This window comes from Catharus ustulatus, chromosome 32, assembly GCF_009819885.2.
Source record: "Catharus ustulatus isolate bCatUst1 chromosome 32, bCatUst1.pri.v2, whole genome shotgun sequence".
Classification (NCBI taxonomy): domain Eukaryota; kingdom Metazoa; phylum Chordata; class Aves; order Passeriformes; family Turdidae; genus Catharus; species Catharus ustulatus.
Genome location: NC_046252.1, coordinates 874,893 through 901,656, shown reverse-complemented (window position 1 = coordinate 901,656; position 26,764 = coordinate 874,893). Strand labels below are relative to the sequence as shown.

Sequence of the window (26,764 nt, the reverse complement as noted above, 5' to 3'; positions counted from 1 at the left end):
AGCCCAGAGACCCCACAGACGATCCCACAAATCCCAAATCTTGCACACCCAATTTATTTGAGGATGGGGAAGCACCCAGGAATGGGGGTGTGGGGGGGATGTGGGAGGGGTCTGGGGGGGTTTGGGGGGTCCCGGGGGGGTGGTCAGCGGTCCGAGCGCAGGTCCGTGGTCAGAGGGTCGTGCTGGATGGTTTGGTGCAGCATCAGAGCCAGCAGCCCCGCGCGGTTGGTCATGGCCGCCCGCACATTGCGCTCCTGCTCGAACAGCTCGTCCAGCTTGTACCACTGCGAGGGACAGGAGGGACAGTGTGGGGACAGGGACAGCGAGGGGACAGGGCGGGGACAGGGAGGGGACAGGGTCCTGCTCGAACAGCTCGTCCAGCTTGTACCACTGCGAGGGACAGGAGGGACAGTGTGGGGACAGCGTGGGGACAGGGACAGTGAGGGGACAGCGTGGGGACAGGGACAGTGTCCTGCTCGAACAGCTCGTCCAGCTTGTACCACTGCGAGGGACAGTGAGGGACAGCGTGGGGACAGGGACAGTGTGGGGACAGGGACAGCAGGGACAGCGTGGGGACAGTGTGGGGACAGGGACAGGAGGGACAGTGTGGGGACAGGTACAGGGTCCTGCTCAAACAGCTCGTCCAGCTTGTACCACTGCGAGGGACAGGAGGGGACAGTGTGGGGACAGGGACAGTGAGGGGACAGGGTGGGGACAGTGTGGGGACAGGGACAGTGTCCTGCTCGAACAGCTCGTCCAGCTTGTACCACTGCGAGGGACAGGAGGGACAGTGTGGGGACAGGGACAGTGTGGGGACAGGGTGGGGACAGCAAGGGACAGTGTGGGGACAGGGACAGTGTGGGGACAGGGTGGGGACAGGGAGGGACAGTGTGGGGACAGGGACAGGGACAGCATGGGGACAGGGACAGGGTCCTGCTCGAACAGCTCGTCCAGCTTGTACCACTGTGAGGGACAGCGAGGGGACAGCGTGGGGACAGTGAGGGGACAGTGTGGGGACAGGGACAGTGTGGGGACAGGGACAGCATGAGGACAGGGACAGGGTGGGGACAGGGACAGGGTGGGGACAGTGTGGGGACAGGGACAGTGTCCTGCTCGAACAGCTCGTCCAGCTTGTACCACTGCGAGGGACAGGAGGGACAGTGAGGGGACAGCGAGGGGACAGCGTGGGGACAGGGACAGCGAGGGACAGTGTGGGGACAGGGACAGCATGAGGACAGGGACAGGGTGGGGACAGGGACAGGGTGGGGACAGTGTGGGGACAGGGACAGTGTGGGGACAGGGACAGCGTGGGGACAGGGACAGCGTAGGGACAGGGACAGTGTCCTGTTCGAACAGCTCGTCCAGCTTGTACCACTGCGAGGGACAGCGAGGGACAGTGTGGGGACAGGGACAGCGTGGGGACAGGGACAGTGAGGGGACAGGGCGGGGACAGGGAGGGGACAGGGTCCTGCTCGAACAGCTCGTCCAGCTTGTACCACTGCGAGGGACAGCGAGGGACAGTGTGGGGACAAGGACAATATGGGGACGGGAACCATGGGGGACATTTAGAAACCCTTGGGGACACAGGGGTATCATGAAGGACATTAGCAGGGACATGGGGACACCCCTGGGGACATGGGGACACCCCTGAAGCAACCCCAGAGATGTGGGAAGAGGACACTCTGGGGACACTCTGGGGACAGTGAGGGGACACTCTGGGGACACTGTGAAGACACTTTGAGGACACTTTGAGGACATTCTGGGGACACTCTGGGGACACTTTGAGGACATTCTGGGGACACTCTGGGGACACACTGAGGATCCTGTGGGGACATCCTGGGGACACTCTGTGGACCTCTGAGGACACTCTGGGGATATCTGAGGACTCTCTTGGGACACATTAAGGACACTCTGGGGACATCTGGGGACAGTCTGGGGACACTCTGTGGACACATTAAGGACACATTAAGGACACTCTGGGGACGCTCTGTGGACACATTAAGGACACTCTGGGGACATCTGGGGACACTCTGGGGACATTTGGGGACACCCACCACGCGGACGCGCTCCAGGTCCACCTCGGCGCGGCGCAGCTTCTCCCAGCAGTAGTGGCGGTGGCACTTGCGCTTGGGGACACGGCAGAAGTCCCCGGTGAGCTCGAAGACGTCGCGCACCAGGGGACAGCCACACACCTCGTCCGCGGGCACCTGGGGGGGAGCGGGGTCACCCAGAGCCCCTCGGCCACCCCCGTGTCCTGCTGGGGTCCTGGAGTGTGCTGGCACTGTCACTGTCCCCTCATGTCCACCTCAGTGTGCTGGCACTGTCCCTGTCCTGTCCTCATCATGGGGTCCTGGAGTGTCCTGGGCACTGTCCCTGTCCTGTCCCTATCCTGAGGTCCTGGCACTGTCCCTGTCCCCTCATGTCCACCTCAGTGTCCTGGACACTGTCCCTGTCCTGTGCCCATCATGGGGTCCTGGGCACTGTCCCTGTCCCATCCCCACCTTGGGGTCCTGGGAGTGTCCTGGCACTGTCACTGTCCCCTCCCATGTCCACCTCAGTGTCTTGGCACTATCCCTGTCCTGTCCCTGTCTTGGGGTCTTGGGAGTGTGCTGGCACTGTCCCCACCCTGGTGTCATGGCACTGTCCCTGTCCTGTCCCCACCTTGCTGTCCTGGCAATGTCCCTATCCTGTCCTCATCATGGGGTCCTGGGAGTGTCCTGGGCACTGTTCCTGTCCTGTCCCCACCTCGGGGTCCTGGCACTTCCTTGTCCTGTCCCCACCTTGCTGTCCTGGCACTATCCCTGTCCCCTCCCCTGTTGGGGTCCTGGGAGTGTCCTGGCTCTGTCCCTGTCCCTACCCTGGGGTCCTGGCACTGTCACTGTCCCCTCCCATGTCCACCTCAGAGTCCTGGCACTGTCCCTGTTCCGTCCCCACCTTGCTGTCCTGGCACTGCCCCTGTCCTGTTCCCTCATGTCCTCCTCGGGGTCCTGGGAGTGTCCTGGACACTGTCCCTGTCCCTCCAAACCCCCCTGTGTCCTCAGGAGTGTCCTGGCACTGTCCCTGTCCTGTCCCCATCTTGGTGTCCTGAAAGTGTCCTGGCACTGTCCTAGTCCTGTCCCCACCTTGGGGTCCTGGACACTGTCCCTGTCCTGTCCCCACCTTGGTGTCCTGGGAGTGTCCTGGCACTGTCCCTGTCCTGTCCCGACCTCTGTGTCCTGGCACTGTCCCTGTTCCGTACCCATCATGGGGTCCTGGGCACTGTCCTTGTCCTGTCCCCATCATGGGGTCCTGGGCACTGTCCTTGTCCTGTCCCCATCATGGGGTCCTGGGAGTGTCCTGACACTGTCCCTGTCCTCACCTTGGTGTCCTGGCACTGCCCCTGTCCCCTCCCATGTCCACCTGGTGTCCAGGGCACTGTCCCTGTCCTGTGTTCATCTTGGTGTCCTGGCACTGTCCCTGTCCCGTCCCTACCATGGGGTCCTGACACCGTCACTGTCCCCTCCCATGTCCACCTCAGAGTCCCGGCACTGTCACTGTCCAGTCCCCATCTTGGTGTCCTGGACAGTGTCCCTGTCCTGTCCCCACCTTGAGGTCCTGGCACTGTCCCTGCCCCGTTCCCATCTTGCTGTCCCGGACACTGTCCCTGTCCCCCCAAAACCCCCTGTGTCCTCAGGAGTGTCCTGGACACTGTCCCTGTCCTGTCCCAATCCTGGAGTCCTGGCACTGTCCCTGTCCTGTCCCCACCTTGGTGTCCTGGACACTGTCTCTGTCCCCTCATGTCCACCTCAGTGTCCTGGCACTGTCCCTGTCCTGTCTCCACCTCAGAGTCCTGGCACTGTCACTGTCCTGTCCCCTCATGTCCACCTTGGTGTCCTGGACACTGTCCCTATCCCCTCCCATGCCCACCTTGGTGTCCTGGCACTCTCCCTGTCCTGTCCCCATCTTGGGGTCCTGGGAGTGTCCTGGCACTGCCTCTGCCCTGTCCCACCCTGTGCCCACCCTGGGGGTCCCAGCAGTGCCCTGGCACTGCCCCCACCCTGTGCCCACCCTGGGGGTCCCAGCAGTGTCCTGGCACTGCCCCCCAATTCCCCCCGTGCCCACCCTGGGGGTCCCAGGAATGTCCTGGCACTGCCCCCCAATTCCCCCCGTGCCCACCCTGGGGGTCCCAGCAGTGCCCTGGCACTGTCCCATCCTGTCCCACCCTGTGCCCACCCTGGGGGTCCCAGCAGTGCCCTGGCACTGTCCCTGTTCTGTCCCATCCTGTCCCACCCTGTGCCCACCCTGGGGGTCCCAGCAGTGTCCTGGCCCTGCCCCTGCCCCCCCCAGCCCCCAGCCCCACCTTGGGGTCCCGGGAGTGCTCCGGGCACAGCACCTGCAGCCTCTTGCAGTAGGTTTTGCTCTGGGGGTTGTAAACGTCACAGAACAGCCGGGTGGCCCTGGGGGGACACGAGAGGTGTCCTGAGTGGGGGGGGGACAGGGGGCTGAGGGACCCCTCCCCAGACAGCCACAACCCCCCCTTAAACTCCCCTCACAGTGCCCCCTCCCCTGGGTGAAACCCCCTACTCAAAAAGCCTCCTCTGGATGGGACCCCCACATCCCATGAGGATTTAGGGGAGCTGGGACCCCCCCCTTGTCCCCAAAGTGCCACCGTGGGTGCCCCCTTCCCCCCAGTGCCCCCTCCCCAGGGTGAAACCCCCTACTCAAAAAGCCTCCTCTGGATGGGACCCCTCCTTCCCATGAGGATTTAGGGGGGTTGGGACCACCCCCCAAAAGTGCTCCCCCCTTCCCATGAGGATTTAGGGGGCTGGGACCCCCCAAAGGTGCTACTCCCCCCTCTCATGGGGATTTATGGGAACTGGGACCCTCCCCAAAAGTGCTCCCCTCCTTCCCAGCAGGATTTATGGGGGCTGGGACCCCTCCCCAAGGTGCTCCCCCATTCCCAGGAGGATTTAGGGGGCTGGGACCCCCCCCCAAGGTGTTCCCCCCTTTTCCCATGCGGATTTAGGGGGCTAGGACCCCCCCAAAGGTGCTAATCCCCATTCCCATGAGGATTTTGGGGGGCTGGGACCCCCCCCAAAAGTGCTCCCCCCTTCCCATGAGGATTAAGGGGGGCTGGGACCCCTCCCCAGAAGTGCTCCCTCCTTCCCATGCGGATTTAGGGGGCTGGGACCCCTCCCCAAGGTGCTCCCCCCTCCCATGGGGATTTAGGGGGGCTGAGACCACCCCCCAAGGTGCTCCCCCCCTTCCCATGAGGATTTAGGGGGGCTGGGACCCCCCAAGGGTGCTCCCCCCCTTTCCTATGAAGATTTAGGGGGGCTGGGACCCCTCCCCAAGGTGCTACCCCCATTCCCATGAGGATTTAGGGGGTTGGGACCCCCCCTCCACCCCAGGGCGCCCCCCAGCCCCCTCCCCACTCACCCCTCGATGCGGGTGGGGTACATGGACCCGAAGGACGTTTGGCTCTCGTACTGCAGTGGGGTGGGGGAGTCAAAAGGGGGGCAGGGATGGGACCCCCTGAGACCCCCTCGGGATCCTATGGACCCCCAGAGGGACCCCCAGCCCCTACAGAGCCCCCCCAGCCCCCACAGAGACCCCAAAGTTCCTCCACAGGGTCCCCCCAGCCTCTCTGGGCTGAGGAAAGGGATCCCCCACGGCCTCTGGGGGCTCCCAAAGTTCCCCTAAAAGGATCCCCCAGAAGATCCCACAGGAGCCCAGAGAGTGCCACAGGTGATCCCACGGGTGATCCCATGGGTGATCCCATAGGGCATGTGGATAATTCCACAGATCCCATGGATAATCCCACAGATCCCACAGATAACTCCACAGATGACCCCACAGATCCCAAAAAGATGATCCCACACATCCCACAGATCCCTACAGACCCCTAAATGATCCCACAGATCCCACACAGATCCCATGGATGATCCCACAGATCCCACAGATGACCCCACAGACCCGACAGATCCCTACAGACCCCTCAATGACCCCACAGATCCCACACAGATCCCACAGATGACCCCACAGATCCCATGGATGACCAGACAGATCCCAGAGGTGACCCCACAGAAGACCCCACAGATCCCCACAGACCCCTCAATGACCCCACAGATCCCTACAGATCCCCTGGATGACCCCACAGATCCCACAGATGACCCCACAGATCCTATGGATGATCCCAAAGATCCCACAGATGACCCCACAGATCCCACAGATGCCCCCACAGACCCCTCAATGACCCCACAGATGACCCCACAGACCCCTCAATGACCACACAGACCCCAGAAATGACCCCAAAGATCCCATGAATGCCCCCACAGATCCCCCCAGATCCCACAGATGCCCCCACAGACCCCAGAGGCGCCCCCACAGATACCCCTCAATGACCCCACAGACCCCACAGACGCCCCCACAGACCCCAGAGACGCCCCCACAGACCCCTCAATGACCCCCCAGACCCCACAGATCCCCACAGACCCCAGAGGCGCCCCCAGCCCCCCCACACCCCGGGATTTGGGGTCACCTTGGCGTAGCAGCGCTCCATGTGCCTCAGGGCCACCTTGGGGTTGATGGGGTGGCCACAGGACACGCAGAAGATCTGCAGGTCCGTGTCCTCACTGTCCCCTTCTGTGCTCTGAGGGGACAGCAGGGTCAGGGGGGGCACCCCAAGCTTGGGGGGACCCGAGGGTGAGGGGCTTTAGGGGTTTGGGGGGGAACCAGGATGGACTCAGGGATTTGGGGGATGCTCAGGGGCTCAGGGGGGACCCCAAAAGGGGGAGAATTAAAGGATTTGGGGTCCCAGGGGTTCATGAAGAGTCAGGAGGGATCTCTAGAGGGACCCCAAAATGGGGAGAATTAAAGGTTTGGGGGTCCCCAGATCTCCAGGAGCCAGGTGTGGGTGCCCAAGGGACCCCAAAATGGGGAGAATTAAAGGATTTGGGGGGTCCCAGTTCATGAAGAGTCAGGGGGGATCTCAAGAGGACCCAAAATGGGGAGAATTAAAGGATTTGGGGTCCCCAGATCCCCAGGAGCCAGGTGGGGGTACCCAGGGGACCCCAAAATGGGGAGAATTAAAGGATTTGGGGGTCCCAGGAGTTCATGAAAGGTCAGGGTGGATCTCAAGAGGACCCAAAATGGGGAGAATTAAAAGAGATTTTGGGGGTGCCCAGATCTCCAGGAGCCAGGTGGGGGTGCCCAGGGGACCCCAAAATGGGGAGAATTAAAGGATTTGGGGGGTCCCAGTTCATGAAAAGACAGGGGGGATCTCAAGAGGGACCCCAAAATGGGGAGAATTGAAGGATTTGGGGTCCCAGGAGTACATGAAGAGTCAGGAGGGATCTCAAGAGGGACCCCAAAATGGGGAGAATTAAAGGATTTTGGGGTTCCCAGATCTCCAAGAGCCAGGTGGGGGTGCCCAGGCAACCCCAAAATGGGGAGAATTAAAGGATTTGGGGTGTCAGGAGTTCATGAAGAGTCAGGAGGGATCTCTAAAGGGACCTCAAAATGGGGAGAATTAAAGGGATTTTGGGGGTCCCCAGATCTCCAGGAGCCAGGTGAGGGTGCCCAGGGGACCCCAAAATGGGGAGAATTAAAGGATTTGGGGGGTCCCAGTTCATGAAAAGACAGGGGGGGATCTCAAGAGGGACCCCAAAATGGGGAGAATTAAAGGATTTGGGGTCCCAGATCTCCAGGAGCCAGGTGGGGGTGCTCAGGGGACCCCAAAATGGGGAGAATGAAAGGATTTGGGGTGCCAGGAGTTCATGAAGAGTCAGGAGGGATCTCTAGAGGGACACCAAAATGGGGAGAATTAAAGGATTTGGGGTCCCAGATTTCCAGGAGCCAGATGTGGGTGCCCAGGTGTGCCCAGGGGCCTCAAGGGGGACCCTAAAATGGGGAGAATTAAAGGGTTTGGGGTCCCCAGATCTCCAGGAGCCAGGTGTGGGTGCCCAAGGGACCCCAAAATGGGGAGAATTAAAAGAGTTTTGGGGGTCCCAGATCTCCAGGAGCCAGGTGAGGGTGCCCAGGTGTGCCCAGGGGAGCAGAGGGGTCTCTAGAGGGACCCCAAAATGGGGAGAATTAAAGGATTTGGGGTCCCAGGAGCTCATGAAGAGTCAGGAGGGATGTCTAGAGGGACCCCAAATGGGGAGAATTAACGGGATTTTGGACTCCCCACCCTCCAGCAGCCCCCAGGGGAACAGAAATTCCTCAAAGAGGACCCAAAATGGGTAGAATTCACGGGATTTTGGGTCCCTATCCTGCAGCAGCCCTGGGGAACAGAAGACCCTCAAAGAGGATCAAAAATGGGCAGAATTAAAGGGATTTTGAGCTCCCCGCCCTCCAGCAGCCCCCAGGCAACAGAAATTCCTCAAAAGAGGACCCAAAATGGGCAGAATTAACAGGATTTTGGGCTCCCCATCCTCCAACAGCCCCAAGGAACAGAAGGCTCTCAAAGAGGATATAAAATGGGCAGAATTAAAGGCATTTTGGGTCCCCACCCTCCAGTAGCCCCCAGTGAACAGAAATTCCTCAAAGAAGACCCAAAATGGGCAGAATTAATGGGATTTTGAGCTCCCCATCCTCCAGCAGCCCCAGGGGAACAGAAATTCCTCAAAAGAGGACCCAAAATGGGCAGAATTCAAGGAATTCTGAGCTTCCCACCCTCCAGCAGCCCCAGGGAACAGAAGACTCTCAAAGAGGACCCAAAATGGGCAGAATTAACGGGATTTTGAGCTCTCCATCCTGTAGCAGCCCCTGGGAACAGAAGACTCTCAAAGAGGATTAAAAATGGGGAGAATTAAAGGGTTTTTGGGGTCCCCACCCTGTAACAACCCAGGGGAACAGAAATTCCTCAAAGAGGACCCAAAATGGTCAGAATTAACGAGATTTTGGGCTCCCCACCCTGCAGCAGCCCCCAGGCAACAGAAATTCCTCAAAAGAGGACCCAAAATGGGCAGAATTCAAGGAATTTTGGGGTCCCCACCCTCCAGCAGTCCCAGGGGGTGCCCAGGTGTTCCCAGGGGAACAGAAATTCCTCAAAGAAGCCCCAAAATGGTCAGAATTAACAGGATTTGGGGCTCCCCACCCTCCAGCAGCCCTGGGGAACAGAAATTCCTCAGAAAGGACCCAAAATGGGGAGAATTCAAGGAATTTTGGGGTCCCCACTCTCTAGCAGTCCAGGGGGGTACCCAGGGGAACAGAAATGCCTCAGAAAGGACCCAAAATGGTCAGAATTAACAGGATTTGGGGCTCCCCACCCTCCAGCAGCCCTGGGGAACAGAAGGCTCTCAAAGAGGATATAAAATGGGCAGAATTAATGGGATTTTGAGCTCCCCACCCTCCAGCAGTCCCAGGGGGTGCCCAGGTGTTCCCAGGGGAACAGAAGGCTCTCAAAGAAGCCCCAAAATGGGCAGAATTAACAGGATTCTGAGCTCCCCACCCTCCAGCAGCCCCCCAGGGGCTCCCACCTCCTCGTCCTCGCGGGGCGGGTGGCCCTTGGCGCGGGCGATGAGCCCCTCGAGCTCGTGGAAGCGCCGCTCCATCTCCTGCAGCCGCAGGCGCGCCTGGTGCTGCTCGCGCCGGATGCGCTCCAGCAGCCGCTTGCCGTGCTCCTCCGCCACGCACGGGCTCTGCTGCCACTGCTGGATGCGCTGCGGCAGGATCTCGTAGATCCGGCTGGGATCACAGGGGGGAGAGGGTTAATGGGGGCTGTGGGGTCACTGGGACGGGGGGAAAGGGTTAATGGGGGGTTTGGGGTCACTGGGATCCACTGCTGGATGCGCTGCGGCAGGATCTCGTAGATCCGGCTGGGATCGGGGGGGAAAGGGTTAATGGGGGCTGTGGGGTCACTGGGATCTCGTAGATCTGGCTGGGATGGGGGTGAGGAAAGGGTTAATGGGGGCTGTGGGGTCACTGAGATGGGGGAAAGGGTAAATGGGGGCTGTGGGGTCACTGGGGTCTCGTAGATCCGGCTGGGATCAGGGGGAAAGGGTTAATGGGGACTGTGGGGTCACTGGGATGGGGGGAAAGGGTTAATGGAGGCTGTGGGGTCACTGGGATCTCGTAGATCTGGCTGGGATCAGAGGGGGGGAAAGGGTTAATGGGGACACTGGGGTCACTGGGATCCACTGCTGGATGCGCTGCGGCAGGATCTCGTAGATCCGGCTGGGATCACAGGGGGGGGAAAGGGTTAATGGGGGCTGTGGGGTCACTGGGATCTCGTAGATCCGGCTGGGATCACAGGGGGAGGAAAGGGTTAATGGGGACACTGGGATCGGGGTGAGGAAAGGGTTAATGGGGACACTGGGGTCACTGGGATCTTGTAGATCTGGCTGGGATTGGGGGGGAAAGGGTTAATAGGAGCTGTGGGGTCACTGGGATGGGGGAAAGGGTTAATAGGGGGTTAATGGGGACACTGGGATCTGCTCGGGGAGGATCTCATAGATCCGGCTGGGATGGGGGTGAGTAAAGGGTTAATGGGGGGTGTGGGGTCACTGGGATCTGCTGGGACAGGATCTCGTAGATCTGGCTGGGATTGGGGTGAGGAAAGGGTTAATGGAGGCTGTGGGGTCACTGGGATCTCGTAGATCTGGCTGGGATGTTGGGGAAAGGGTTAATAGGGGGTGTGGGATCACTGGGATCTGCAGCAGGATCTCGTAGACCCAGCTGGGATCGGGGGGAGAGGGTTAATGGGGGCTGTGGGGTCACTGGGATCTCATAGATCCGGCTGGGATTGGGGGGGAAAGGGTTAATGGGGACACTGGGATCCACTGCTGGATCTCGTAGATCTGGTTGGGATTGGGGTGAGGAAAGGGTTAATGGGGACACTGGGATCACTGGGATCCACTGCTGCATCTCATAGGTCTGGCTGGGATCAGGGTGAGGAAAGGGTCAATGGGGACACTGAGATCACTGGGATCTCATAGATCCGGCTGGGATCGGGGGGAGAGGGTTAATGGGGGCTGTGGGGTCACTGTGATCTCGTAGATCTGACTGGGATCGGGGTGAGGAAAGGGTTAATGGGGACACTGGGATCACTGGGATGGGGGAAAGGGTTAATGGGGGGTGTGGGATCACTGGGATCTGCAGCAGGATCTCATAGATCCAGCTGGGATTGGGGGAAAGGGTTAATGGGGGCTGTGGGGTCACTGGGATCTGTACTGGTTTGTAACAGTCTGTACTGTCCTGAACTGGTTTATACTGGTCTATACCAGTCTGCACCATTCTATACTGGTTTATACCAGTCTGTACCACCCTGCACTGGTCCATACTGGTCTATACTGTTCCATACCAGTTTATACCAGTCTGTACCATCCTGTACTGGTCTATACTGCTCTGTACCATTCTATACTGGTTCATACCAGTCTACACTCTCCCACACTGGTCCATACTGGTCTGTACCATTCTATACCAGTTTATACCAGTCCATACCAGCCTGTACCACCCCGCACTGGTCCATACTGCTCTGTACTGTTTTATACCAGTCCATACCAGTCCATACCAGCCCGTACTGCCCCGTACTGGTCCATACTGGTCTGTACTGTCCTGCACTGGTCTATACCAGTCTGTACCATTCTATACTGGTTTATATCAGTCTATACTGGTCTGTACCATCCCGCACTGGTCCATACTGGTCTGTACCATTCTATACTGGTTAATACCAGTCTATAGCACTCTATACTGTCCCACACTGGTCTATACTGGTCTGTACTGTTCTATACTGGTTAATACCAGTCTATGGCAGTCTATACCGCCCCACACTGGTCTATACTGGTCTGTACCATTCTATACCAGTTAATACCAGTCCATGCCAGTCCATACCAGCCTGTACCACCCCACACTGGTCCATACTGGTCTGTACCATTCTATACCAGTTAATACCAGTCTATAGCAGTCTATACCATCCTGCACTGGTCCATACTGGTCTGTACTGTTCTATACCAGTCCATACCAGTCCATGTTGGCCCGTACTGCCCCGCACTGGTCCATACTGGTCTGTACCATCCTATACTGTTTTATACCAGTCCGTACCACCCCGTACCACCCCATACTGGTCCATACTGGTGGGCACTCACTTGGCAGCCAGTTTGATGCCGCAGGCCTCGCTGCAGTACTTGGAGGGCGGGCGCGCGGGCCGGGTGCAGCCGGGGCCCAGGCACTGGCCCAGCCCCGCGGGGTCGCGGGCGTCGGCGCGCTCGGGGTGCCCGCGGCGCTCGCGGTGCCGCGCCCGCTGCCGGTGCCGCTTGTAGCGCTCCTCCTTCTGCGCCAGTGAGAACCAGTGACAACCAGTTAGCACCAGTGACCTCCGAGTGACCATCACTCACAGCCCAGTAACCTCCCAGTGACCTCCCAGTAACCTCCCAGTGACCTCCCAGTAACCACCCAGTGACCACCCAGAGCGCTCGCGGTGCCACGCCCGCTGCCGCTTGTAGCGCTCCTCCTTCTGCACCAGTGAGCACCAGTTAGCACCAGTGACCTCCCAGTGACCACCACTCATAGCCCAGTGACCTCCCAGTGACCTCCCAGTAACCTCCAGTGACCTCCCAGTAACCACCCAGTGACCACTCAGAGCGCTCGCGGTGCCGCGCCCGCTGCCGGTGCCGCTTGTAGCGCTCCTCCTTCTGCACCAGTGAGCACCAGTTAGCACCAGTGATCTCCCAGTAACCAGTACTCGTAGCCCAGCACTCCCAGTAACCACCCAGTAACTCCCAGTGGCTCTCCCAGCAACACTTAGAGCATCCCAGTAGCTCCCAATGGCCCTCCCAGTAATCCTTGGAGTCCCCCAGTAACTTCCAGTAGGTCCCAGTGCCCTGAGAGCCTCCCAGTAACTCCCAATGGCTCTCCCAGCAACCTTTGGAGTCTCCCAGTAACTCCCAGTAGCTCCCAGCAACCCTTGGAACCTTGCAGTAACTCCCAGTGGCTCTCCCAGTAACGCTTGGAGTCTCCCAGTAGCTCCCAGTGCCCCTGAGAGCCTCCCAGTAACTCCCAGTGGCCCTCCCAGTAACCCCTGGCGTCTCCCAGCAGCTCCCAGTGACCCAAGAGCCTCCCAGTAACTCCCAGTGGCCCTCCCAGTAATCCTTGGAGCCTTCCAGTAACTACCAGTGGCCCTCCCAGTAACCCTTGGCGTCTCCCAGTAACTCCCAGTGCCCCTGAGAGCCTCCCAGTAACTTCCAGTGGCTCTCCCAGCAAACTTTGGAGTCTCCCAGTAACTCCCAGTAGCTCCCAGCAACCCTTGGAACCCTGCAGTAACTCCCAGTGGCCCTCCCAGTAACCCCTGAAGTCTCCCAGTAACTCCCAGTGCCCCTGAGAGCCTCCCAGTAACTCCCAGTGGCCCTCCCAGTAACCCCTGGAGTCTCCCAGTAACTCCCAGTGGCTCTCCAAGGAACTCTTGAAGTCTCCCAGTAGCTCCCAGTGCCCCAAGAGCCTCCCAGTAACTCCCAGTAACTCCCAGTGGCCCTCCCAGTAACCCCTGAGAGCCTCCCAGTAGCTCCAAGAGCCCCTGAGAGCCTCCCAGTAGCTCCCAGTAGCTCCCAGCGCCCCTCCCAGTAGCTCCCAGTGCCCCTCCCAGTAGCTCCCAGTAGCTCCCAGTGCCCCACCTTCTTGTCGGATTTCTTCTCCCTGCGTTTGACGTGTTTGACCTTGACGGCGCGTTTGCGCAGCACGGGGTCCAGGAACGGCGCGTCCTCGGCGTCACTGAGCCAGGGCTGGCGGGTGGGGACACGCGGGGACATTTGGGGACACGTGGGGACACGGTGGGGACATGGGGACACGTCAGGGACACTGAGGTGGCAGCCCCAATGTGCCTCAGAGTGTGGTCCATGAAGGGACATTTGGGGACAAGGCAGCCTGAGGTGACAGACACGCTTGGGGACATTTGGGGACACGCTTGGGGACATGCCTTGGAGCATGGCCTGGTCTAGGGACACTTGGGGACACTCTTGGGGACATTTGGGGACACGACTCAGGGCATGGCTGGGTGTGGGGATGTGCCAGGACACGCTTGGGGACATCTGGGGACACAGCTTGGAGCATGGCCTGGTCTAGGGACATGTTGGGGACATGTTGGGGACATGCTGGGTACACGTTGGGGACATGTTTGGGACACTGTGGTGGCAGCCCCAATGTGCTTCAGAGTGTAGCCCGCAAAGGGACATTTGGGGACAAGGCAGCCTGAGGTGACAGGACACGCTTGGGGACATTGGGGGACACACTTGGGGACACATCTTGGAGCATGGCCTGGCCTAGGGACACTTGGGGACACACTTGGGGACATTTGGGGACACGGTTTGGAGCATGGCCTGGTCTAGAGACACATTGGGGACACGTTGGGGACACGTCAGGGACACTGCGGTGACAGCCCCGATGCGTCTCAGAGTGTGGTCCATGAAGGGACATTTGGGGACAAGGCAACCTGAGGCGACAGGACACGCTTGGGGACATTTGGGGACACACTTGGGGACACGCCTTGGAGCATGGCCTGGTCTAGAGACACTTGGGGACATGGGGACATGTCAGGGACAATGGGGTGACAGCCCCGATGTGTCTCAGAGTGTGGCCCATGAAGGGACATTTGGGGACAAGGCAGCCTGAGGCGACAGGACACGCTTGGGGACATTTGGGGACACGCTTGGGGACATGCCTTGGAGCATGGCCTGGTCTAGGGACATTTGGGGGACACGCTTGGGGACACTTGGGGACACAGCTCAGAGCATGGCCTGGTCTGGGGATGTGCCAGGACATGCTTGGGGACATCTGGGGACATGCTTGGGGACACGGTTTGGAGCATGGCCTGGTCTAGGGACATGTGGGGACACACTTGGGGACACTTGGGGACACAGCTCAGGGCATGGCCTGGTCTGAGGAAGTGCCAGGACACGCTTGGGGACATTTGGGGACACACTTGGGGACACACCTTGGAGCATGGCCTGGTCTAGAGACACTTGGGGACATGGGGACATGTCAGGGACAATGGGGTGACAGCCCCGATGTGCCTCAGAGTGTGGTCCATGAAGGGACATTTGGGGACAAGGCAACCTGAGGTGACAGACACGCTTGGGGACATTTGGGGACACGCTTGGGGACACGCCTTGGAGCATGGCCTGGTCTAGAGACACTTGGGGACACTCTTGGGGACATTTGGGGACACGGCTCAGGGCATGGCCTGGTGTGGGGATGTGCCAGGACACGCTTGGGGACATTTGGGGACACGGTTTGGAGCATGGCCTGATCTAGGGACACGTTGGGGACACGTTGGGGACACAGGGACACATCAGGGACACTGCAGTGACAGCCCCGATGCGTCTCAGAGCGTGGCCTGTGAAGGGACATTTGGGGACAAGGTAGCCTGAGGCGACAGGACACGCTTGGGGACATTTGGGGACACGCTTGGGGACACGCCTTGGAGCGTGGCCTGGTCTAGAGACACGTGGGGACACTCTTGGGGACATGCGGGGACACGGAGGTGGCAGTCCCGATGTGCCTCAGAGTGTGGCCCACGAAGGGACATGTGGGGGACAATCTTGGGGACATTTGGGGACACACTTGGGGACATTTGGAGACACGCCTTGCAGCATGGCCTGGTATGAGGACACTTGGGGACACTCTTGGGGACATTTGGGGACACGGCTCAGGGCATGGCCTGGTCTGGGGATGTGCCAGGACACACTTGGGGACATTTGGGGACACACTTGGGGACACATCTTGGAGCATGGTCTGGTCTGGAAACACTTGGGGACATTGCTCAGGGCACCATGGGGACATGCCCTGACACGCCTGGGGACACTTGGGGACACACTTGGGGACATTTGGGGACACACTTGGGGACACAGACCCTTACAGGGACAGAGGACACAGCCTGACACACCTGAAGCTCACCTCGACACACACAGAACCAGACCTAAACCAGGCCTAACCAGGCCTAAACCAGGCCTAAACCAGGCTAAACCAGGCCTAAACCAGGCCTAACCAGACCTAAACCAGGCCTAAACCAGGCCTGAACCAGGCCTAACCAGGCCTAAACCAGGTCTAAACCAGGCCTAAACCAGGCCTAAACCAGGCCTAACCAGGCCTAAACCAGGCCTAAACCAGGCCTGAACCAGGCCTAAACCAGGCCTAACCAGGCCTAAACGGCCTAACCCACCTAAACCAGGCCTGAACCAGGCCTCAACAGCCTAAACCAGGTTTTCGGGTCCCAAGGGGCAGTTTTTGGGGTCCCATTACAGTTTTTGGGGTCCCAAGGGGCAGTTTTTGGGGTCCAAGTGCAGTTTTTGGGGTCCCAAGGGGGCAGTTTTGGGATCTCAGTGCAGTTTTTGAGGTCCCAGGGGCAGTTTTGGGGGTCCCATTACATTTTTTGGGGTGCCTGGGGTAGTTTTAGGGTCCCAAGGGGGCAGTTTTGGGGTGCCTGGTGCCGTTTCTAGGGTCCCAGGGCAGTTTTTGGGGTCCCATTACATTTTCTGGTGTCCCATTACATTTTTTGGGGTCCCGGGGAAGTTTCTTAGGGTCGCAGGGGCAGTTTCTGGGGTGCCTGGGGCAGTTTCTGGGGTCCAAAGGGGACAGTTTTGGGGTCCCATTACATTTTTTGGGGGTCCCATTACATTTTCTGGGGTCCCAGGGCAGTTTTTTGGGGTCCCAAGGGGGCAGTTTTGGGGTCCCATTACACTTTCTGGGGTCCCATTGCATTTTCTGGGGTCCCATTGCATTTTTGGGGTCCCAGTGCAGTTTTTGGGGTCCCATTACACTTTTTGGGGTCCCAAGGGGGCAGTTTTGGGGTCCCAAAGGGGCAGTTTTGGGGTCCCAAGGCGGCAGTTTTGGGGTCCCATTACATTTCTGGGGTCCCAGTGCAGTTTTTGGGGTCCCAGGGCAGTTTTTTGGGGTCCCGGGGGGGGCAGTTTTGGGGTCCCAGGGCAGTTTTTTGGGGTCCCAAGGGGGCAGTTTTGGGGTCCCATTACACTTTCTGGGGTCCCATTACATTTTTTGGGGTCCCATTACACTTTTTGGGGTCCCAGTGCAGTTTTTGGGGTCCCAGGGCAGTTTTTTGGGGTCCCGGGGGGGCAGTTTTGGGGTCCCATTACATTTTTGGGGTCCCAGTGCAGTTTTTTGGGGGCTCACCAGGCCGTGCTCGTCGAAGGCGCCGGCGCAGAGCTCCTGGTAGAGCCGGGGGTCGAGGGGCAGCTCCTCGTCCGAGAGGCTCTCGGGGGGCCCCGGCCCCCCCAGCTGCGCCTTCAGCAGCTCCAGGTCCCCCTCGCGCCCCCGCGCCAGCTGGGGGGGGTCAGCACTGCCAGGGACCCCCGGGACCCTGCCTGGCACCCCAAGGACCCCCGGGACCCCCGTGTGGCACCCCAGGGACCCCCCCATGGCACCCCTGGGACCTCCCATGGCGCCCCTGGGACCCCCCATGGCACCCCTGGGACCCCCGAGACCCCCACATGACACCCCAGGGACCCTCCTGGGACACCCAGGATCTTCTTGGGACCCCCAGGATCCCCCTGTGGCACCCTTGGGACCCCTGGGACCTTCTTGGGACCCCCGGGACCCTCTTGGGACCCCCAGGGACCCCCTCGTGGCACTCTTGGGACCCCCGGGACTCTCTTGGGACGCCCAGGGACTCCCCCATGGCACCCCAGGGACCCTCCTGGGACCCCCGTGTAGCACCCCAGGGACCCTCTTGGGACCCCAGGGACCCCCTCGTGGCACCCCAGGGACCCTCCTGGGACACCCAGGACCCCCCATGGCACCCTTGGGACCCCTGCGTGACACCCCAGGGACTCCCCCATGGCACTCCTGGGATCTTCTTGGGACCCCAGAGACCTCCCCGTGGCACCCCAGAGACCCCCAGGACCCTCTTGGGACCCCCAGGACTCCCCATGGAATCCTTGGGACCCCTGGGACCTTCTTGGGACCCCAGGGACCCCCCCATGGCACCCCTGGGACCCTCTTGGGACCCCAGGGACCCCCCCATGGCACCCCAGGGACTCCCCCATGGCACCCCAGGGACCCTTGGGACCCTTCTGGGACCCCCGTGTGGCACCCCAGGGACCCCCGGGACCCTTCTAGGACCCCCGTGTGGCACCCCAGGGACTCCCAGGACCCCCTCGTGGCACCCTTGGGACCCCCGGGACCTTCTTGGGACCCCAGGGACCCTCCTGGGACACCCAGGACCCCCCATGGCACCCTTGGGACCCCCACGTGACACCCCAGGGACTCCCCCATGGCACTCCTGGGACCCTCTTGGGACCCCCAGGACCCCCCATGGAATCCTTGGGATCCCTGGGACCTTCTTGGGACCCCCCGGATCCTCCCCATGGAATCCCTGGGACTCTCCCATGGCACCCTCGGGACCCCCGGGACCCTTCTGGGACCCCCGTGTGGCACCCCAGGGACCCCCGGGACCCTTCTAGGACCCCCGTGTGGCACCCCAAGGACCCTCTTGGGACCCCAGGGACCTCCCCGTGGCACCCCAGAGACCCCCAGGACCCTCTTGGGACCCCCAGGACCCCCTCATGGCACCCTTGGGACCCCCGGGACTCTCTTGGGACCCCCAGGGACTCCCCCATGGAATCCCTGGGACCCTCTTGGGACCCCCAGGACCCCCCATGGCATCCCTGGGACTCCCCCATGGCATCCCAGGGACCCTCCTGGGACCCCCGTGTAGCACCCCTGGGACCCTCTTGGGACCCCATGGACCCCCCATGGCACCCCAGAGACCCCCAGGACTCTCTTGGGACCCCCAGGGACTCCCCCATGGCACCCCAGGGACCCTCTCGGGACCCCCAGGACCCCCCATGGCACCCCAGGGACCCTCTCGGGACCCCCAGGACCCCCCATGGAATCCTTGGGACCCCCGGGACCTTCTTGGGACCCCCGGGACTTCCGCATGGCACCCCAGGGACCCTCCTGGGACCCCTGTGTGGCACCCCAGGGACGCCCCCATGGCACCCCTGGGACCTTCTTGGGACCCCCGGGACTCCCGCGTGGCACCCCAGGGACCCCCAGGACCCTTCTAGGACCCCTGTGTGGCACCCCAGGGACTCTCAGGACCCCCGACTGGCACCCCAGGGACCCTCTTGGGACCCCAGGGACCCCCTCATGTCACTCTTGGAACCCCCGGGACCTTCTTGGGACCCCCGGGACCCTCTTAGGACCCCAGGGACCCCCCCATGGCACCCCTGGGACCCTCTTGGGACCCCAGGGACCCTCCTGGGACACCCAGGACCCCCCATGGAATCCCTGGGACCCCCCCATGGCACCCCTGGGACCCTCTTGGGACCCCCAGGACCCCTCATGGCACCCCAGGGACTCCCCTGAACCAACTAGGGGGGGTCAGCACCTTCCTGGGCACCCCCACCCCCTGTGCCTGTGAGACCCCCCCTCACCCCAGGGGGATGGAGGATTTTGGGGTGCCCCTCCCCTCCCCTCCCCCTCCCCTCCCCTCCCCCAGGGCCCCCAGCACTCACCGAGGTGGGGAAGTACTTGTAGGACTCCTGTGGGGACAGTGGGGACACGTCAGGCATGTGGCAGGGTGGGGACAGCAGGACAGGGGACATGGGGACATGGGGGACAGGGACATGGGGACAGAGAACATGGGAACAGAGGACATGAGGACACAGGGACATGGGACATGGGGATATAGGGACACAGGGACATGGGACATGGGGACAGAGGGACACAGGGACAGGGGATATGGGGATGGGGACATGGGGACAATGGGACAGGGGACATGGGAACAGAGGAAGAGGGACAGGGGACATAGGGACAGAGGACATGGGGCATGGGGATACAGGGACACAGGACATGGGGACAGTTAGGGACACAGGGACAGAGGACATGGGGACACAGGGACATGTCAGGGCAGTGACACAGGGACATGGAGACACAGGGACATGGCCACCTTGGGGACACATCAGGGTGACACAGGGACACAGCAGGGACACAAGACACCTTGGGGACACATCAGGGTGACACAGGGACACAGCAGGGACACAAGACACCTTGGGGACACATCAGGGTGACACAGGGACACAGCAGGGACACAAGACACCTTGGGGACACATCAGGGTGACACAGGGACACAGCAGGGACACAAGACACCTTGGGGACACATCAGGGTGACACAGGGACACAGCAGGGACACAAGACACCTTGGGGACACATCAGGGTGACACAGGGACACAGCAGGGACACAAGACACCTTGGGGACACATCAGGGTGACACAGGGACACAGCAGGGACACAAGACACCTTGGGGACACATCAGGGTGACACAGGGACACAGCAGGGACACAAGACACCTTGGGGACACATCAGGGTGACACAGGGACACAGCAGGGACACAAGACACCTTGGGGACACATCAGGGTGACACAGGGACACAGCAGGGACACAAGACACCTTGGGGACACATCAGGGTGACACAGGGACACAGCAGGGACACAAGACACCTTGGGGACACATCAGGGTGACACAGGGACACAGCAGGGACACAAGACACCTTGGGGACACATCAGGGTGACACAGGGACACAGCAGGGACATGGACACCTTGGGGACACATCAGGGTGACACAGGGACACAGCAGGGACACAAGACACCTTGGGGACACATCAGGGTGACACAGGGACACAGCAGGGACACAAGACACCTTGGGGACACATCAGGGTGACACAGGGACACAGCAGGGACACAAGACACCTTGGGGACACATCAGGGTGACACAGGGACACAGCAGGGACACAAGACACCTTGGGGACACATCAGGGTGACACAGGGACACAGCAGGGACACAAGACACCTTGGGGACACATCAGGGTGACACAGGGACACAGCAGGGACACAAGACACCTTGGGGACACATCAGGGTGACACAGGGACACAGCAGGGACACAAGACACCTTGGGGACACATCAGGGTGACACAGGGACACAGCAGGGACACAAGACACCTTGGGGACACATCAGGGTGACACAGGGACACACACAGCAGCTTGGTGGGGACACAGAACACCTGAGGAACAGGGGACACAGGGACACGAGTGTGACACATCAGGGACGTGGCACAAGGTGACAAAGAGACACGAGGACAGAGTGAGACGGTGACAAAGGACATGTCATGACACGGGACAGGGTGACAAAGGGACACGGGACAGGGGACATGGGGACAAGATGGAATGGGAACAAGGGACACGTCACGGACACGGTGACAAAGGGACACGAGGCAGTGACTGAGACACATGATGGGACACAGTGACAAAAAGTCACATTGGGGACATGCTGTGCACACGCTGGGGACACTGGGGACATGTTGAGGACACACTGGGGACACTCTGGGGACACATTAAGGATACACTGGGGACACGTTGGGGACACGCTAGGGACATGCTGCAGACACATTGGGGACACGTTGGGGACATGTTAAGGACACACTGGGGACACATTTGGGGACACTATGGGGACACCCTGCAGACCCACTGGGGACACTATGGGGACACATTGAGGACACTGTGAGGACATGTTAAGGACACTCTGGGGACACTCTGGGGACTTGTTAAGGACACAATGGGAACACTCTGAGGACACATTGGGGACACATTAAGGATACACTGGGGACACTTTGAGGACACATTGGGGACACATTGGGGACATGTTAAGGACACGTTGGGGACACTCTGAGAACACATTGGGGACACACTGCAGACACTTTGAGGACACTCTGGGGACACTCTGAGGATACATTGAGGACATGCTGCAGACACTCTGGGGACACACTGGGGACATGTTAAGGACACACTGGGAACACATTTGGGGACACTCTGGGGACACACTGCAGACACATTGGGGACACCTTGGGGACATGTTAAGGACACTTTGGGAACACTCTGGGGACACATTAGGGACACATTAGGGACACACTGCACACACATTGGGGACACTCCGGGAACACATTGGGGACATGTTAAGGACACACTGGGGATACATTTGGGGACACTATGGGGACACCCTGCAGACCCACTGGGGACACTATGGGGACACATTGGAGACACTGTGAGGACATGTTAAGGACACACTGGGGACACTCTGGGGACAGTCTGGGCACACTCTGGGGACATGTTAAGGACACATTGGGGACACATTAAGGATACACTGGGGACACTTTGAGGACACATTGGGGACACTCTGGGGACATGTTAAGGACACACTGGGGACACATTGGGGACATGTTAAAGACACGCTGGGGACACTCTGGGGACACATTGGGGACACTCTGAGGACACTCTGGGGACACATTGGGGACATGTTAAAGACACGCTGGGGACACTCTGGGGACACATTGGGGACACATTGGGGACACTCTGGGGACATGTTAAGGACACACTGGGGACACATTGGGGACATGTTAAGGACACATTGGGGACACTCTGAGAACACATTGGGGACACACTGCAGACACATTGAGGACACTCTGCGGACACTCTGCAGACACATTGGGGACACACTGGGGACACGCTGGGGACACTTTGGCAACACGTTGGGGACACACTGGGGACACTCTGGGGACACATTAAGGATACACTGGGGACACTCTGGAGACACTCTGGGGACACATTGGGGACATGTTAAGGACATACTGGGGACACTCTGGGGACACATTGAGGACATGCTGGGGACACTCCAGGAAAACACTGGGGACACATTGGGGACACTCTGGGGACACATTAAGGATACGCTTGGGACACACCGGGGACACTTTGGGAACACTCTGGGGATGCATTGGGGACACATTAAGGATACACTGGGGACACTTTGAGGACACATTGGGGACACTCTGGCCTCACCCGAGCCCGCAGCTGGCACTGCCGCAGCCGGCACTTCTGGCGGATCTTGTTGGGGCCCCCGAACTTCTTCATGTCCCGGCAGAAATCGCACTGGCCGCAGTCCTCGGGGCGCCGGCACGCCTCGCACTCGCCACACATGCGGGCAGAGCGCTTGATCTGGGGACAGGGATCACAAAAACCGGGTCAGGGATCCCAAAAACCACCTGGGATACCCCAAATCCCACCTGGGACACCCCAAAAATCACCTGGGACACCCCTGCCTCGCACTCGCCACACATGCGGGCAGAGCGCTTGATCTGGGCTCAGGGATCACAAAAACGGGGTCAGGGATCCCAAAAACGGGGTCAGGCACCACAAAAATGTGGTCAGGCACCCCAAAAATCACCTGGGACACCCCAAAAATCACCTGGGACACCCCAAAAATCACCTGGGACACCCCTGCCTCGCACTCGCCACACATGTGGGCAGAGCGCTTGATCTGGGCTCAGGGATCCCAAAAACCGGGTCAGGAACCCCAAAACGGGGTCAGGCACCACAAAAATGGGGTCAGGAACCCCAAAAATGGAATCAGGCATCCCAAAAATCACCTGGGACACCCCAAATCCCACCTGGGACACCCCTGCCTCGCACTCGCCACACATGCGGGCAGAGCGCTTGATCTGGGGTCAGGGACCCTAAAAACCGGGTCAGGCATCCCAAAAATGGGATCAGACACCCCAAAAACGGGGTCAGGAAACCCAAAAACCGGGAAACACACCCCAAAAATCACCTGGGAAACCCCAAATCCCATCTGGGACACCCCTGCCTTGCACTCGCCACACATGCGGGCAGAGCACTTGATCTGGGTGGGACACCCCAAAAGAGGGGTCAGGCACCCCAAAAATGGGATCAGAAACCCCAAGAACGGGGTCAGGGATACAAAAATCCACCCAGGGCACCCCAAAACACACCCAGGGAACCCCAAAATCCAACCTGGGGGTGTCCCTCAAGCACCTGGAGAGGATCAAGGTTCCCCCAAATCCCCCCCAAATCACCACTGAGCCCTCTGGTGCCCCCCAAATCCTCATCCCCAGGGTCTCAGGCACCTGCCAGCCTCTCCCCCCAGATTTTGGGGTGTCCCCTTTTGTGGGGTGACCCCCCCCAGACCCACCTTGGCAGCCCGGCCCGGCTCCAGCTCCTGGCCCTTGGTGCCCTCGTGCTCCTTCTCCCGCCACTTCTTGTGCCGGTACCGGATCTCCAGGGACGGGTCCTTCTCTGGGGGGGTCAGAGGGGCGTCAGGGGGACCCTGAACTCCTCACCCAGGGGTCCCCTCGCCCCCTCCCCACCTCAGCACAGACCCCACTGTGATCCAGGAGTCCCAAAATGGGCACCAGTACCTGCCCTGCGCCTCCAAATCGCACTCAGGTGGCTGAGATCACCCCCAGAAAGCACAAAGATCACCCCAAAAAACACCCAGAGTCCCAAAAACCACACAGAGCCCCCTAAAAACCACACAGACCACTCAAAAAATCACCCAGAGCCCCCCAAAAACCAACCAGAGCACTCAAAAACCACCAAGACCACCCCAAAAACCACTCAAGCCCTCAAAAACCACACAGACCACCCCAAGTACCACACAGAGCACCCAAAACCACCCAGAGCCCCAAAAAAAACCCCACCCAGACCACCCCAAAAATCATCCAGAGCCCCCAAAAACCACACAGAGCATTGAAAAAATCACCCAGAGCCCCCCAAGTACCACTCAGAGCACCCAAAAACCACTCAGACCACCCCAAAAACCACCCAGAGCCCCCCAAAAGCCACCCAGAACCTCAAAAAAAAACCACCCAGAGCCCCCAAAAACCACCCAGACCCTCAAAAAAAAACCACCCAGAGCCCCCCAAAAGCCACCCAGAACCTCAAAAAAACCACCCAGAGCCCCCCAAAATCCTCTCAGAGCCCCTAGCCCCTCTCATCATGGCACTGAGACCCCCAGATGGCCTCCCAGAGCCCCCCCCAAAACCTGCTCAAACCCCCCCAGAGCCCCCAGACCCTTTCATCGCTGCACTGTTACCCCCAGATGGCCCCTCAGAGCCCCCCCAAGTCATCTCAGAGCCCCCCAAACTACTCCCAGATCCCTCCAAAGCCCTCTCAGAGCCCCCAGCCCCTCTTACCACAGCACTGCCACTCCCGGATGGCCCCCCTGAGTCCCCTCAGAGCCCCCCAAAATCCTCTCAGAGCCCCCAGCCCCTCTCATCATGGCACTGAGACCCCCAGATGGCCCCTCACAGCCCCCCAAAGCCCCCTCAGAGCCCCCCAAAATCCTCTCTGAGCCCCCAGCCCCTCTCACTGCTGCACTGCCACTCCTGGATGGCCCCTCAGAGCCCCCCAAAGCCCCCCGAGCCCCCCAAAATCCTCTCTGAGCCCCCAGCCCCTCTCACTGCTGCACTGCCACTCCTGGATGGCCCCCCTGAGCCCCCCAAAGCCCCCTTAGAGCACCCCCAGAGTCCCCCAAAGCCCCCCCGAGCCCCCAGTCCCTCTCACTATGGCACTGCCACCCCCAGATGGCCCCTCAGAGCCCCCCAAAGCCCCCTCAGAGCCCCCAGCCCCTCTCATCATGGCACTGAGACCCCCAGATGGCCCCTCACAGACCCCCAAAGCCCCCCGAGCCCCCAGCCCCTCTCACCGCGGCACTGCCGGCAGTACCACTCCCGGATGGCCTTGGCCATGCGCTCGGTGATGTTGATGCAGTCCCCATGGAACCACTCGTTGCAGTTGTCGCAGCCGCTGTGGGACGGGGGTGACACCGAGACCCTAAGCTGGGCAGCCCCAAAGCCCCCCCAAGGGGATCCTGCACCCCCTCCCCGCTTCAAGGGACACCCTCCAACACCCCCAGGGGCCAAAACAACCCGAGACCCCCCCCCCAACTCCCACCCTGAGAGACTCCAGTCCTGTGTCCCTTTTCCTCTGCAGCCCCCTCAGATCTGCTGAGTTCCCCCCTCACACCCTGACATAACTGGGGACCCCCCAGAACCCTCCTCACATCCAGACACAGCTGGGGGCACCCAGACCCCCCCTCACATCCAGACACAGCTGGGGACACCCAGACCCCCCCTCACATCCCGAAGCAGCTCGGGACCCCCCAGAAACCCCTCATATCCTGACACAACTGGGGACCCTCCCAGACCCCCCCTCACACCCTGACACAGTTGGGGGGACTCTGATCCCCCTTCACATCCTGACACAACTGGGGACCCTCCCAGATCCTCCCTCACACCCTGACACAGTTAGAGATCCCGATCCCCCATTCCCCCCTCACATCCTGAAGTAGTTGGGAACCCCCCAGAAACCCCTCACACCCTGACACAGTTGGGGACCCCCTCCTCACATCCCGGCACAGTTGGGGACCCCCATCCCCCTTCACATCCTGACACAACTGGGGACCCTCCCAGACCCTCCCTCACACCCTGACACAGTTACAGACCCCGATCCCCCCATTCCCCCCTCACATCATGAAGCAGTTGATGTCCGGCTTGCGGCACACGCAATAAACCGGTGCGTTCTCCTCCCCGCCCGGGGCCGCCTCCGCGTCCGAGAATTCGCTGTCCTGAGGGGGGTAATGGCGGGGGGTGTCACCCAGGCACCACAGACACCCTGCCCACCCCTCAACACCCTCGCCCCCACACCGCAGACCCGCCCAGGCCCGCACAAACCCCAAGCTCCCCCCTCACCATCTCTGCCGCCGCCACCGAGCGACGCTCCGGGCTAGGCCCAACCCCGGGCGGAAGCGGGGGCGTGCCCAACTTCCGCTTCCGGTTCACGGCGCGCCCGCCCCCAGGATGGCGGCGGCCTGGGGAGAGCGATGGTGGGGGCCGCCATGTTTGGGGGAAGTGTCACCCGCGGTAATAAAGGCAGACGTGAGGGACAGCAGTGGTGGCAGAACGTTTATTGGGAACATGGGGGACAT

The 26,764-nt window shown here is 60.5% G+C and overlaps 1 protein-coding gene across 2 annotated transcripts; it reads right to left on the bottom strand.

The window, feature by feature from the left end:
- Positions 1-38: 38 nt before the first annotated feature.
- Positions 39-26,677, bottom strand: CXXC1 (CXXC finger protein 1). 2 transcript variants are annotated; one of them, XM_033083513.1, is made up of 15 exons: positions 26,529-26,677; positions 26,307-26,404; positions 25,484-25,584; positions 23,969-24,072; positions 22,819-22,974; positions 19,446-19,472; positions 17,101-17,250; positions 13,590-13,697; positions 12,069-12,253; positions 9,462-9,669; positions 6,521-6,631; positions 5,419-5,468; positions 4,340-4,436; positions 2,055-2,207; positions 39-284 (listed from the first exon to the last, which is right to left on the bottom strand). In XM_033083513.1, the coding sequence occupies exons 1-15, from the start codon at positions 26,529-26,531 to the stop codon at positions 144-146; spliced, it is 1,692 nt and encodes a 563-aa protein (XP_032939404.1). In that variant the 5' UTR covers positions 26,532-26,677; the 3' UTR covers positions 39-143. The 2 variants fall into 2 exon arrangements, with proteins under 2 accessions (XP_032939404.1, XP_032939403.1); XM_033083512.1 differs by lacking the exon at positions 17,101-17,250 and having other exon boundaries at positions 26,529-26,633.
- Positions 26,678-26,764: the final 87 nt, after the last annotated feature.

What these genes read in the sequence shown, in the direction of transcription:
- CXXC1 (XM_033083513.1), bottom strand. An exon ending in GTACTGCCGGCAGTGCCGCG is followed by an intron (nt 24,073 to 25,483) that starts GTGAGAGGGGCT and finishes TGACCCCCCCAG; the next exon opens with AGAAGGACCCGTCCCTGGAG. An exon ending in TGGAGCGCTGCTACGCCAAG is followed by an intron (nt 5,469 to 6,520) that starts GTGACCCCAAAT and finishes ACCCCACTGCAG; the next exon opens with TACGAGAGCCAAACGTCCTT.